General features: G+C 38.9%; 1 protein-coding gene across 14 annotated transcripts in view; it reads left to right on the top strand.

Moving 5' to 3' along the window:
- myo5aa (myosin VAa) overlaps positions 1-14,296 on the top strand; it is a 76,515-nt gene that overhangs the window by 58,700 nt on the left and 3,519 nt on the right. For 5 of the 14 annotated variants that reach the window (XM_028443157.1, XM_028443159.1, XM_028443160.1 and 2 more), the window contains 11 exons: positions 766-846; positions 2,845-3,043; positions 3,975-4,040; positions 4,919-5,012; positions 5,121-5,270; positions 6,680-6,834; positions 7,034-7,123; positions 8,210-8,360; positions 9,912-10,194; positions 11,146-11,320; positions 11,518-11,598. In XM_028443157.1, coding sequence (XP_028298958.1) covers positions 766-846; positions 2,845-3,043; positions 3,975-4,040; positions 4,919-5,012; positions 5,121-5,270; positions 6,680-6,834; positions 7,034-7,123; positions 8,210-8,360; positions 9,912-10,194; positions 11,146-11,320; positions 11,518-11,598 — 1,525 coding nt within the window. The remainder of the gene's footprint in view (positions 1-765; positions 847-2,844; positions 3,044-3,974; positions 4,041-4,918; positions 5,013-5,120; positions 5,271-6,679; positions 6,835-7,033; positions 7,124-8,209; positions 8,361-9,911; positions 10,195-11,145; positions 11,321-11,517; positions 11,599-14,296) is intronic. The other 9 variants (XM_028443162.1, XM_028443163.1, XM_028443164.1 and 6 more) reach the window with 3 other exon arrangements.

Here is a 14,296-nt window from a genome sequence, read left to right on the forward strand (position 1 = left end):
CCGTACTCTAGTACAAGTAAGTAATTCATAAAATACTGAAGTACAAGTAAAAAGTAGCTCAATTAAATAGTACTTAATGTAAAAGTACTAGTTACGTTCACCCCCCCACTGTTTATTTTTGATAGTAAATCTTGCCACGGTTCCCTCGCATACAGTAAACATCTCATGTATAAACTTAGAGACCAAATCTTTCACAATTGGAGCTTCATTTATTTTCCACAAAGGCATCTGTGTAAAATAAAAGGTTTGTCAAAATGTGCAATTGTTTTTTAAATAAAATAAGACCAATGAATTCAATTTATAATCAAAGAACTCTAAAACATGCCAAATGTGCCATGTGGGTAACAACATATTAGGTAGAAACCACAACCTGAATCAAAGAAAGTGGCTGGTCGTTGATCAGAAATAGCATGACATAGAACATACTGTACTTGTAATCCACTCTTTCACCTCTGATTCTATGAGTTCATAGTAAGAATCAATGATCTAGATGTAACCAAGGCAAGAACACCACAATCTACCTGAGATTTTCTATATGTTCTATCTGCTTAAAACACTGCATGATGACAATGGGATGTGGGACATAGTTTATAGAGTTTATATCCTCTTTACTGTATGAAAGATATAAAAATATTTCACTATTCCAACTCTTATATGCAGTAAAACTGTGTTGATCTCCGGTGTGTACGTATGTAGTAGGAATACAGTGAGGCACATGCATGCTATTGTGTTGTTCATCCTTCTTTTATGTTGTGTGTCGGTCAGATCTGCCGCTCCAGACTTCCATAAGCTGAATGAGGACGGGGAGCTGTGGCTGGTTAATCAGGGCTTAAAGGAAACTGTCAGGTGTTACAGGGTCTCATGTTGGATTTTTCTTTGAAAGTCTCAGCATGATATGATTGGCCAGATCTTCTTACAGGAGTGTGTTAGCACTGCTGCTCTTTACACTCACAATTTATTAGTTTCTTTCAATAACCACTTTTTTTTTTTTTTATGTGGTGAATGTTTTGTTTGTTTTTTTTTCTTGGGTTTTGTTTTTTCTATGCTCACACACCACATCAGGGTTTAATGTCTACTGGATGACTTCATATCAAACTATAGATTGAAGGTTAAATGCTCCTTTTTGCTGCACGCAAATATTCTAGCAGAATTCCTATTCTTTTATTTATTTTTCCACGAATAGTTCACATTTGTTTACAACTCATGAGTAGTTAAAGCTACAATAAGTAAATATAAGCTGCAGGTTTGGCTTTAAATAGTGTGGCATTTTTAACGTTTACATAATCTAATTCATGTCTTAGCCCAGTGGTTCTCAACCTTTTTAGCCCGCGTCGCCCAAAATAAAGGTTCCAGAGACCAGGGACCCCCACTGTAGCTGAAGGTGGTTGAACACAGACATGAACATTGAAGAACAGTCATGACAGGGTCATCTATAAGGGGGAATAAAGGGTAGAGCTTTAAGGGGCCCATCCATAAAGTCAGCTAAATGATAGTCCATTGTTCTATGAATCTGTGATAACCACATTTATTTATCTGAATAATACCCACTGTTATCCAGGAGGTTTATCATTATTTGAGCCATAGTATATAGTCATCTTAAAGATGTAAATCCTTGTTTTAAGTAGAAATAAAATGGGTTAAAAGTGAGCAAAAATGGTGGAAACGGTGGTGAAATGGGATATTAAAAACCACAGAAATAAGTTAAAAGCTGCAAATTAGAGTCGCCAAAAATGGACAGAAAAAGTGTTCAAAGTGTCAATATTGGCTTTAAAATGGCAACCAAAAAAAGAGGAGCAACAATTAGTTTAAACTGGCAAATAATGGGCATTATAAATCATGAATTTGGTTAAATTGGCAAAAATAGGCATAAAATATGGTGAAGAGAGGTTAAGAGTGACAATTAATGGATCAACGCATGTGACATTAGGTGGGAAAGTGGTGGAAAGGGTTTTTAAGTGCCGAAAATGTCTTGAAAGTGGAAAAATGTGCAGAAAATGCATTGAATTTTGATGGAGAAATGGCAGAAATGGGAGTAATGTAGCAAAAATGCATTAAAAGGAGCAAAAATATGGCAAGTAAAAGTGATGATAATTGGTTAAAATATGGCAAGTTTGGTGTAGTGGCAGAAAAATTGTAAAAATAAACAAATATGGGCTCAAATTGATTATTATTATTATTGTTAGTTTCTTAAAGGCATCTAACAACCCCCTCCCAATGTCTAGCGGCCCCAAATGGGTTGAGAACCCCTGTTTTAGCCAACCAGTTATTTTTATTATCAAGCACATGGTCAAAAACTCAAATCAAACTTGCTTGAGCCAAAGTTTGAATTTTTTTAATGAAAGCATGGTTTCATTTCAAACCCGTAACTTTGACATAAAGCAGCTTTTCTATCAGAGGATTCCTGTGGGTTTGCAGGGTTCTGCTTGCACTGTGGAGCTTTCTGATTGAGTGGCTATTGTCTTTAGCTTGTGGATGCACAACTGACACTTTGCATACGGCAATGGAAAGACTCTGTACTTGCTGCTGGTGCTGCTGTAGAGTCAAAGAACTGAAACATAGGAAGTGATGCTGCATGTGGATGCACTGATGTCCTACAGGACAGGTGAACCTTTGACTTTCATCTGCTGAGTCTGTTAGTTTCAACTTTTGGTGATAAATCCACACAAACTCAGCAGGATGAATGAAAGTCTCACAGAGGATGGATTCTGGGCTGTGGGGGTAGTTAGTGTCTGCACAGCATGCTGCTGCTTCTACACTTGGTGGAAACCTCAGTTTCTCTCCAGATCTTTGCCTGAGAGGCTCCACTGCGCTCATCGTTTCTTCCCATCCTCTCTGCTTGTCCAGGCTGCTGGAACACCAGCTGCAGACACAGCGGAGAACCCACGACAGCGAGGTGGAGACGTTGCGTGGCGAGCTGCAGAACGTAAAGGAGGAGAACAACCGTCAGCAGCAGCTTCTGGCTCAAAACCTCCAGCTGCCTCCAGAGGCCCGAATCGAAGCCAGCCTGCAGCATGAGATCACTAGGCTCACCAACGAGAACCTGGTACGCTGCTACACACACAGACACGTCAACATGAGCTGGTTAATGATGGAAATAACAAGATTAATGGATGGTTTTAAGATTCACATAAATCTCTTTCAAATGCTGGCCCTTTGGAGCTTCTAATTCGGCCCGCAGGAGAAAGTAAAAATCAGACCCAACAACATTAGCAGGGGCTCATAGTTTTCCCGACGTTTTTAATGTTCAATTCTCACAGAATCCTTCAATGTTCCTCAAATTATTACATAATATTTTCCTTAATTAAACAGAAATTTAAAGTGAAGATCCTGTTGGGACTGATATCAATTACTTATTGCTTAGTTATTGTTGGTTTCTTACATATTCTGTATTACATCGTTTGCCCGCATAAAATCTATGGCCCACTTGAGATCAAACCGCTCCATATTTGGCCCCTGAACTCAAATAAGTTTGACACCCCTGCTTTAAAGTGTGTTAAAGTTTATAGATATTTTAAAAATTTCTAGGGCGATTCTAATGAAGTTTGAGGAATGGCAAAGATACGCCTTTTTGTGTGGACACAAATATTTTCAGTAAACATACCGATAATCATGTGGGTATACACCATAAATCTATATTTTGCTTTTAAATATATTGCATGTTTTTGGGGGTTTTTTTTTAATTTTTAAAACTTAAAAATCATACAATAATTGGTGTGGACGCATTTTGGCTGTAGGAATAAATCGTTTAGTAAATAATCCATACAATAAACCGTACGTCATTTATATTTAATGGTAAATGTCATTGATAAATAATAATTAGGTGTTGTTTTTGTAAATGATTACTTAGATATATTTAAAGGCCCTTCATGAGAAAGAATCACCCTTTAGTGTTTATTTGTCCTTTCACGGTCAAGCAGCCTCTTCATTACACTGTGTCACACTCACTCATTTGTATGAATGATGTCACTTAACAGGAACTCTTGGCCGAAGACCCCACAGCATCCCAAGAGGCCCGAGTCATCATTTTGCGTCGGATGGTTGTATGTAGTGACTGTGTGTGTGTGTGTGTGTGTTTGCATGTGCGTGAGGATTAATTTAGTTAACACAGCCTCAAACGCACAAAGCATTGCTTTAAATCTCCACAGCTTCATCTTCTAACACACAGCGAGCAGATCTGCATTTCTCTCCTCTATTAACCAGTTGCTGCAGCCTTCTTCTTCTTCTTCTTCTTCTTCTTCTTCTTCCTCTTCTTCCTCTTCTTCCTCTTCTTCCTCTTCTTCCTCTTCCTCCTCTTCCTCCTCTTCCTCCTCTTCCTCCTCTTCCTCCTCCTCTTCTTCCTCTTCTTCCTCTTCCTCCTCCTCTTCCTCTTCTTCCTCCTCCTCCTCTTCCTCTTCCTCCTCCTCCTCCTTCCTCTCCTCCTCTTCCTCTTCCTCTTCCTCCTCCTCCTCTTCCCTTCCTCCTCTCCTCCTCCTTCTTCCTCCTCCTCCTCTTCCTCCTCTTCCTCCTCCTCCTCCTCCTCTTCCTCCTCCTCCCCTCCTCTTCTCCTCTCTTCCTCCTCCTCCTCCTTCTCCTTCTCTTCCTCCTCTCCTCCTTCTCCTTCTCCTTCTCCTTCTCTTCCTCTTCCTCCTCCTTCTCCTTCTCTTCCTCTTCTTCCTCCTTCTCCTTCTCCTTCTCTTCCTCTTCTTCCTTCTCCTTCTTCTCAATCATCAAACACGTTAATAATAAGATCTTGCTTGTTTTAATGGAGGTCTTTAAAATGCTTTCTAGGCTGTATTTGTGCCCTTGGCCGGTGCACAGCTTCTAATTTGCTCTGGCTTGGTTGTTCCTTTCTTCCACTTGATGCAAACTGTCTCAAATTGAAGTTCACTCCTCTTTTCCACTGACTGCTTTCTCTCAACCTGCCTCCAATTTTCTACAGGACCTGATGGAGCAGCTAGAGAAGCAGGACCGAACCATTCGCAAGCTAAAGAAGCAGCTAAAGGTTTACTCCAAGAGGATTGGAGAGATGGGAGGTAGGAAATGGATCACAAGTCAACTGAAGCTTGGAAACGTTTGCCGTGATGAAAAGCACCTGACTGTGTGTGTGTGCTTGTGCGTGTGTGTGTGTGCATTTTTCACAGCGGGTCAAACCGAGGGACAAACGTCTCCTGGACAGATGGTGGACGAACCAATTCATCCTGTCAACATTCCTCGCAGGGAGAAAGACTTTCAAGGAATGCTGGAGTACAAGAAGGAGGATGAACTCAAGCTGGTTAAGAATCTGATCCTGGGTAAGACGTCACTGAATAAAGCAATGAAAGGAAGGTTATAGACAGATGTGCACATAACGGTTTTATTTGATACTCACTTTTTGATGTACTAACACCTCACAGGAGGAATAGAACACAGGGATGTGTGGATAATGTGATGTTTTACTTAAAGCTGCAATATGTATTTGTTTTGCCGTTATTTGGTCAAAAATCCATAATCATCTTTGAGCATATTGTAATCCAAAGTGTTCTGAGTGGACAGTGAATCTCTTCTTTTTCTCCTGGGTCTGTAAATGAGCTTTAGAAATACTGTAGCGTGACGCTGGACTTCAGCCAATCAGAGATCTTTCTACCAACAGGGCGATTGTTTTAAGCTTTACTATTGGCTGCTCGAGCTATTCGTCAAAAGTCAATGTGCTTTCCCAAACTGAGAGTAGGGACAGTTCCATGGCTCTATGTCGAGGGGTGGGGGCGGGGGTGGAGCGTGTGTGGTGCGTGTGGCTTTTTTTTTTTGCTGTATGAGAGTGTATTTGCACATCTACTACTGTAGGAGGCAGTGGTGCTTCATGTGTGTGAGTGTGCGCTCTATTAGAGACCATACAATAGGGGTTCTCAAACTTTTCTGTTCACGACACCCAGTATATATTCTCTTTGCCCTCGAGACGAGGGTAACGTGTGCTCTCCTGAGACATTGAACCCGCCTTCCTACTGGGAACCCGGGGGGTGCGATGGGCGGCAAACTGGGCCGCAGCCTGGTCGGGGGCGGTACCCGCACATTCCCGCGCGAGCCCGTCGCTTGCCGATGGAGGCCGAGTGCGTAGGGGCACGGAGCGGCCCCGGGGCTGAAGCCATCTGCGGGGGGAGAGGGTGAAACCCGGACCCCACCGGGTCTAGTTAAAAAATACTATTAAAAGAAAATTATAGCAAGTATTAATTTGTCTCTTAACATCAGCGCTACAATGATAAATTGGTAAAAAATGAATTAAAAAATGAAATCGTTAATGTCAGCGAAGGATGGACTGATTTTCATGTATCTGCTGATTGTTTGTGGAGCTTTTGTGATTTGAAACTTTGACCAGTCTACACTCTGCCCTGGAATCGTTCATGACATCAAAACATGTCCAAACTTTGCTCCATTTTGTTTCACTCATTTTTCTCACCTTTTCCCATATAGAATATCTTGCTCACCTCGTTCACTTTTATCTATCCTCAAATCTTAGGTGGACAAACCATGTTACATTATTTAATCCTGTGCACCTCCACACCATTATATGTATATATATATATATATATATATAAACTTTTGTGGCCTCACTGATAGAAAGAAAAACTGCATGATTTATAAAAGCACAAAAATGCAGATGTTATAAATGTGATATTTGTTGATGCTGTGATGTTGAACCTGACTAATCCCTCCTCTGTCTCTTCAGAGCTGAAACCACGTGGTGTAGCGGTGAACCTGATCCCAGGTCTGCCTGCCTACATCCTCTTCATGTGTCTGAGACATGCAGACTACGTCAATGATGACCAGAAGGTCCGCACACTGCTCACATCAACCATCAACAGTATAAAGAAGATCCTAAAGGTAGGTAAACGTGTAAAAAATAAAAATAAACTATCTAAAAAGGCATCAAACTATTGCATTTAATGTATTACAGAAGGTACAGGATGGACTTGGTGTCATATTAACGTAATCCAGGGATAATGTATTATGACTATCTCAAAGAACAGCTTTTGTGCGTCGTGTGTTTGATGAGAATTCATTGAACTTTTCTCTCCTTTAGAAACGAGGAGACGACGTTGAGACCGTCTCCTTCTGGCTGGCCAACACCTGCCGCTTCCTGCACTGTCTGAAACAGTACAGTGGAGACGAGGTAACGTCAACACACACATAAACACTATTATTTATATATCTGTACTGTACTGTTATCTTGGGCAATATTATTTATTTTTTTCCTGTTTAATTTCTTTTTTGCATTTTTGTATGTATTATATTCTTGCTTGCTCTTTAACCTTTGGCTGCTGTATTTGTGAATTCCCCCATTGTGGGATAATATATATATATATATATAAATACTGTTACCGATTAGGTATAAGTAGTTAATAGATCATTAATAAGCTGTTAGTTAATAAGTTATGTTAGTTATAAATTGCTTGTTGAATATTTTCTAATAGTTTGTTAAGGATTTATAACTATGCCTTATAGATAGCCAATAGATAACTTACAAGCTGTTAGTTAATGATTTGTAAATTACATGTTAACTGTATGTTAATGATTTATAATGATATCATACCATATAAATTAGTAATAGTTCATGAGTAAGCTAATGTATCAGTTAAAACGTTATTGGGCAGTTATTCTAAAGTTGCAACTGTTCCTCATTTAACAGTAAATGAATAGTTTCAACTTTAGAATAACAGATATAAGCTAATAACCAATACTTAACTATAACTACAATTATTAATCATCTAATCTAATTAATGTCCACTTTAAAGATTTAATTCATTGAGATAAACTCCATTTATGTTTCCTTAGTTACCATGTACTAGTGAGATGGGGTTTGTAGAAACAAGCTTGCTTTTAATTTACTTCTAACTTCTTATTTATTTGTTTATAACTTCTCATTTATTTGTTTATAACTTCTTATTTGTTTATTTCTAACTTGTTTTTTATTTATTTCTAACTTCTTATTTATTTATTTCTAACTTATTTATTTATTTCTAACTACTTATTTGTTTATTTATTTCTAACTTCTTATTTATTTATTTATAGCTTCTTATTTATTTATTAATTTCTAACTTCTTGTTTATTTCTAACTTCTTATTTATTTATTAATTTCTAACTTCTTATTTGTTTATTTATTTCTAACTTCATATTTATTTATTTTTAATTCACTATTTTAGTTTCCAACTCTTATATTTCCTACAGTCTAATCCCACTCTCTGTTTGTGCGTTGCAGGCCTTTATGAAGCACAACACATCAAGGCAGAACGAGCACTGCCTCTCCAACTTCGACCTGGCCGAGTACAGACAGGTGATCAGCGACCTCGCTATACAGATCTACCAGCAGCTCATTAAATGCATGGAAAACATCCTGTGGCCCATGATCGGTGAGTGCACGGCTTTTCGCTGACGTCTGAGTGAGTGCGTGAGTGAGTGCGTGAGTGCGTGAGTGAGTGAGTGAGTGCGTGCGTGTGATACATGTGTGATACACGTGTTTGTGAGTCAATTCTTAACATTCAACAAAATATTTGATAAATTTCAGTCAGGTTTTCATTCTCATCACAGCACTGAAACTGCTCTGATCAAAGTGATCAATTACATAAGGTTGAACACTGATTCAGGAAAAGTATCTGTTCTCATTCTGTTGGATCTAAGTGCTGCATTTGACACTGTAGATCATACAATTTTGTTGCACAGATTGCAAACATGGGTTGGACTAAATGGAAAAGTAATGCAATGGTTTAAGTCATACTTGGAGGAGCGAAGTTATTTTGTAAGCATTGGAAACTTTGAATCTGACAGATTACCAATGTCCTGTGGGGTTCCTCAGGGATCTGTTCTTGGACCTCTTCTGTTTAGCCTTTATATGCTTCCTTTAGGACAAATTTTACAGAACTGTAAGGTTGATTATCAGAGCTATGCAGATGACACACAACTATATCTATCACTGAACCCAGATGACTATGGTCCCATTGAGGTGTTGTGTGACTGTTTAGAAAAAGTAAACTGCTGGATGAGTGAAAACTTCCTTCAACTAAACCATGACAAGATGGAGGTGATTGTCTTTGGTAACAAGGAAAAGAGGACTGCTGTCAGCAATTGTCTTGAGTCTCGATCTTTAAAAGCTAAGTCAAAAACCTTAGTGTTCTGATTGACTCAGATCTTACATTCAGCAGTCAGATCAAATCTATCACAAAAACAGCTTCTACCACCTAAAGAACATCTCCAGAGTGAAAGGTTTAATGACTCAGAAAGATCAGGAGAAACTGGTCCATGCTTTTATCTCCAGCAGACTGGACTATTGTAATGGTCTTCTGACAGGAATCCCCCAAAAGAGCATCAAACAGCTACAGCTGGTTCAGAACGCTGCAGCTCGGGTCTTAACCAGAACAAAGAGGTCAGAGCACATTACTCCAGTTTTAAAGTCTTTACACTGGCTCCCAGTCAGCCTCAGAATAGACTTTAAAGTTCTGCTGCTGGTGTATAAATCTGTGAATGGGTTTGGTCCAGAATACATCAGTGACATGATAGTCAGGTATGAACCCAGCAGGTCTCTAAGATCTATGGACACAGGTCAGATAGTGGAGCCCAGAGCTCACAGTAAACATGGTGATGCTGCTTTTAGTTGTTATGCTGCAAAGAAGTGGAAAAAACTGCCAGCAGAGTTGAAGTCAGCATCCAATGTGAACATTTTTAAATCAAAGTTAAAGGCACTTTTTTTCTCTATTGCATATGATTGAGAGAGAGATTTTTTGTCATGTTGTTGATGTAATGATGATTTTACTGATGATTTTAATTGATTTTACTGATGATTTTAAATGTTCTTATTGATTTTAAACAATAGAATGTTTTATCATGTAAAGCACATTGAGTTGCCTTGAGTATGAAATGCGCTATACAAATAAATTTGCCTTGCCTTGCCTACGTTGTCTCTGTAGTTTCTGGCATGTTGGAGCATGAGACTATCCAGGGCGTGTCGGGGGTGAAGCCCACAGGGCTGCGCAAGCGCACATCCAGCATCGCTGACGAGGGCACCTACACCCTGGACTCCATCATACGGCAGCTCAACGCCTTCCACTCCACCATGTGCCAGCACGGCACCGACCCAGAGCTCATCAAGCAGGTGGTGAAGCAGCAGTTTTACATCATCGGTGCCGTCACCCTCAATAACCTGCTGCTGCGCAAAGACATGTGCTCCTGGAGCAAAGGCATGCAGATCAGGTAAGGATGACAATCTGATGCACGGTTGGGGTCAATTATCCATGTTTGATTAAACTCAATTACGATTACATTTTATTCCAATTACAATTAAAAAATACAATTATTATTTTTCCCCTGAAAGTCAATCACAATTAAGTTCTCAATTATTAAAGTTCAAATTCAATTAATCACAATTACTGAGCCTTTTATAAATAACCCTCATAAAACCTACTTCTCCTCTTGTGTTAACTTCCTGTTAGCATCTCTTATGATCACGGGTCGGTTTTGACCCATGTCTTAAATCAGCTGTAAAATACACAAAAAAATATGATCTATCATCTAATTTGTTTCTCATAGGTTTATCCATTGGCTAAATGACTCTGAAAATGACATTGTTCTTGTACTGGTGAACATTGCAAACAGTGCCACACGTTGCACATCTCAGCTCGAGAAGCACTTGTATAAGTGCCTTTTAAAAATTGACTGCTAGACCATTTTAGGAGTTTTTGTGTTTGTTTGTTTGGTTTTTATATAAAGGTTTATCTATCATCTGTTGGTTGCCTTGTTAGGTTTTCTAACCAATGAAACATATGTATTAATATTTTTGGTGTTAGCGTCTGAGTCTTTTTTGTGTCATTATACCCCTAGATTTTAATTTCCTTTTAAATGGTAAAATTATCCTCAAGAGAACAGGTAGTGGGAAATGTTAATATGAGACATATTTTAATAGTTGTTAACTACATATGTGTACGACATAGAACTGTAACATGGTTCCACAGGTTTGTGTTTCTTTAAATTCTAATTGATGATTTTTATAGAAATTTAAATTTCAAAGTAAATTATCTTAAGTCAATTATGATTACATGAACCGCAACAGATTTTACAATTACAATTATAATTGACTCTGCTCTGAGGCAGCAGACATGAATGGATTTGGTTCTTCAGCACGGTCTACTGTGTGTGCGTGTGTAGGTATAATGTGAGTCAGTTGGAGGAGTGGCTCAGAGACAAAGGTCTGATGGTCTGTGGAGCTAAAGAGACCCTGGAGCCTCTGATCCAGGCTGCTCAGCTGCTGCAGGTGAAGAAGAAGACGGACGAAGACGCAGAGGCCATCTGCTCCATGTGCCAGGGCCTCACCACCGCTCAGGTACACTCACACTCCTACTCACACTCCTACACACACCTCACAACTGATGGCAAGCAGGACAATCCCATATGCATAACAAACTTCTGTGGAGGAAACGTGCATAATGAGAACTTTCAGATGCTTCATAGTGGACACATTATACAAAGGTCTGAGTCAGGACTGAAGTTTACTGGTGTCTGTATCTTGGTTTCTTTCAGATTGTGAAGGTCCTGAACCTCTACACTCCAGTCAACGAGTTTGAGGAGAGGGTGTCGGTTGCTTTCATTCGAACCATTCAGGTAATTCAGACAAAGATGAGCATTAATGCAGCATTTTAGGAATGTGTTCTTTATCTAGCAGTAAAATAAATATGTTAAAGCTAGAGGTGGAGGCAATTTGATCACCCTGTAGCTGGCCACCTTTGATGAGGGTGTTTAAAAGGCAGAAACACCCCCTGATTCAAAGGAACACTACTGATGATGCGTCCCTAATTTACATCCTTACCATATCTGAAACACAGCCCCCACACCACTTTCAAATGGTAAACCTCATGTGACTACCATCTTTTGGCACAAAGGAGGGTTTAACATAGGGGTGGGCGATATGGGAAAAATATCATGTCACGATTTTTTCTTTGTGAAATCACGATCACGATTTTATCACGATTTTTTTCATTCAAATCATTTAGACTATTTTATTTACCAATAAAACAAGCCAAATCACCTACTTAATTGAATCTCCTTAAATGGAAAAAAATGAGTAAAAGATAATTTAGGACAAGGTAATTATCAATTTTTTTTTTTTAATTGTATGTAAGCGATTCATCAAACTGGTTCCTAGTACAATTAACATCAAACAAAAAGGCTGACAAGTTATTTTAGTCATACAGTCTTTTTACTTTAACTAAAGTGGTGTAGCATTAGCATTAGCATCACTTACTACATAACAAGGCAGCATCTGTCTAGTGATTTCTATTTGTTATTGAGGTAAGACTCTCATATTAATAAAATCCTACTTTAAGCAGTGTTTGAACGCCTCATTTCACACAGTTTAGACAATAATATCCTTTACAAGATAAAACATTACTGCTTTGGTTACATTAGGCCTGGATGATATGGAACAATATTCAAATCTCTATATTTTTCCTCAAAATGGCAATAGGTGATATAAACTCCATTTATTTATTTTTATTTTTTTCAATGGTTTTACAAGAAAAACAATAATGGGTCAAAGTCAGTGGAGAAAAATGGCGCAAAGACCCTTTTATTAATCACTAGCAGCACAATATCAAAAATTTTGTATCACTTTTGACTTTTTCCTTCATGTGATTAAATTATGCAGTGTTGCTTTTTTCAGGGCAGCTCTGAGTTGCTGAAAGTAGTTTTTAAAGTAAATCACATTCAGGACACTGTTTCATTAAGGATGTGGAAACAGCCCCATTAGCTGTAGCAGCTTTCTGCTTCAGCACAACCACAGAGCGTTAGTTAGAGAAGAGAAACACATGCAGTGTTTTCTCAAACATATTTCAGTGCTTCAACACTCAGAACTGATGGAGTTTTACAGGACAGACAGACATCTGCACTGAGCCTCTGGCAGACGGTCGCTAACACAGAGGAAGCAGTACAGCTAACTTTGTGTGTCTGTGCACTGGGGGGGAGGGGGAGCGGAGTGTACTTCTGCCCCGTTTAAGTGCTTAATTAATCTGTAATGTTGACATGCTGACTTGTGAATGATGTGATTTGGCAGTGAAAAAAACCATTGGATGTTCTGTGTATGGACCACAGACATATGACGCAGACACGGCACCGCAAGGGTTAAGATGTGAACTACAGACGATTCTACGATCTCCGTGATTTGGGAGATCGTCGTCATGTTGTAAACCTTAACGATCTAATATCGTCAGATCGCACACTGTCAGTTTAACATCACGTCCTGTGTTTAATGGTTTATACTGAGGGTCTTATAAAGCATTCTGACCCTGTATGTGGCAGCCCAAGTTGAAACTTATCCAATTTTTTAGTAATTTTCAATGTTGGTTTTTGTTGAGCCTTAGTTCCCGTATTTTCAGGATATAGAGCACACTGCTGCATTGGCTTCTTTCCAAGAAATTAACAATATTTCTGGAAAAATTCACAAATTGGCTGCTCTGTCATTTAATCCTCAGCCCTGCTTGTTGTTATGCTACCGCCAATTGATGATTGGCATCTTCTTAAGGCAATAGTGGCTCTTTATGTTGTGGCATTCTATTGGCGAATGAATGGGGCCCTTCTAACGACTCAGCTAATCAGAACATGCAGGTAGGCAGGCTGCTACTGCGCTAGGGATTAACAGAATGTGGGAGAGATTCAAGTGTATTCTGAAAAGTTTTAACAGATGGGTTTCCATCTTCACTGCTCCGCAGCTGCACATCAGTCCCTCCAGATTTTACCACTGTTTGCTTTTTATTGAAGCAAACACCAACAATCCTGCCTTTTTGAAGCCCGTCTGTATGACCTCTGCCGTCGCTTGCTTCCACTGGACAAATGTGTACACACATCAAACGTATAGGCCTCATCCTAGGGCTGGACGATAAGGACCAAAACTCATGTCTCGATGTTTTTTCTCAAAATAGCGATATACGATATAAATTTCGAGAATTTTATTTCAAACGAAGTCAGGCCAGAAAGGCAATTTTGCCTTCAATTTGATGATCAAAATGCCACACAGGCACATTTACTAACAAACAACTGCACACAATGAGCCACTTTAGTCTTTTTCTCCTGTAAGAGACAGCACGTATGAGTGAGTTCTGTAATGTGGCTTGTTTAGGGGAAGGTCATGGTTAGGACACACTCAGAAATCCATTTAATTGTGCTTTTTATGCTGTTCTGAGAAGTAGTGAAAGCAGCTACTCCTAAAACAAGTATTTTAAAACACAATAAACTATAAAAAAATATATTTATATATATATATGTATATATATATATATATATATATCCATGATAGCAATATTGTAAT

The sequence above is a fragment of the Gouania willdenowi genome, chromosome 3, assembly GCF_900634775.1.
Source record: "Gouania willdenowi chromosome 3, fGouWil2.1, whole genome shotgun sequence".
Classification (NCBI taxonomy): Eukaryota; Metazoa; Chordata; class Actinopteri; order Blenniiformes; family Gobiesocidae; genus Gouania; species Gouania willdenowi.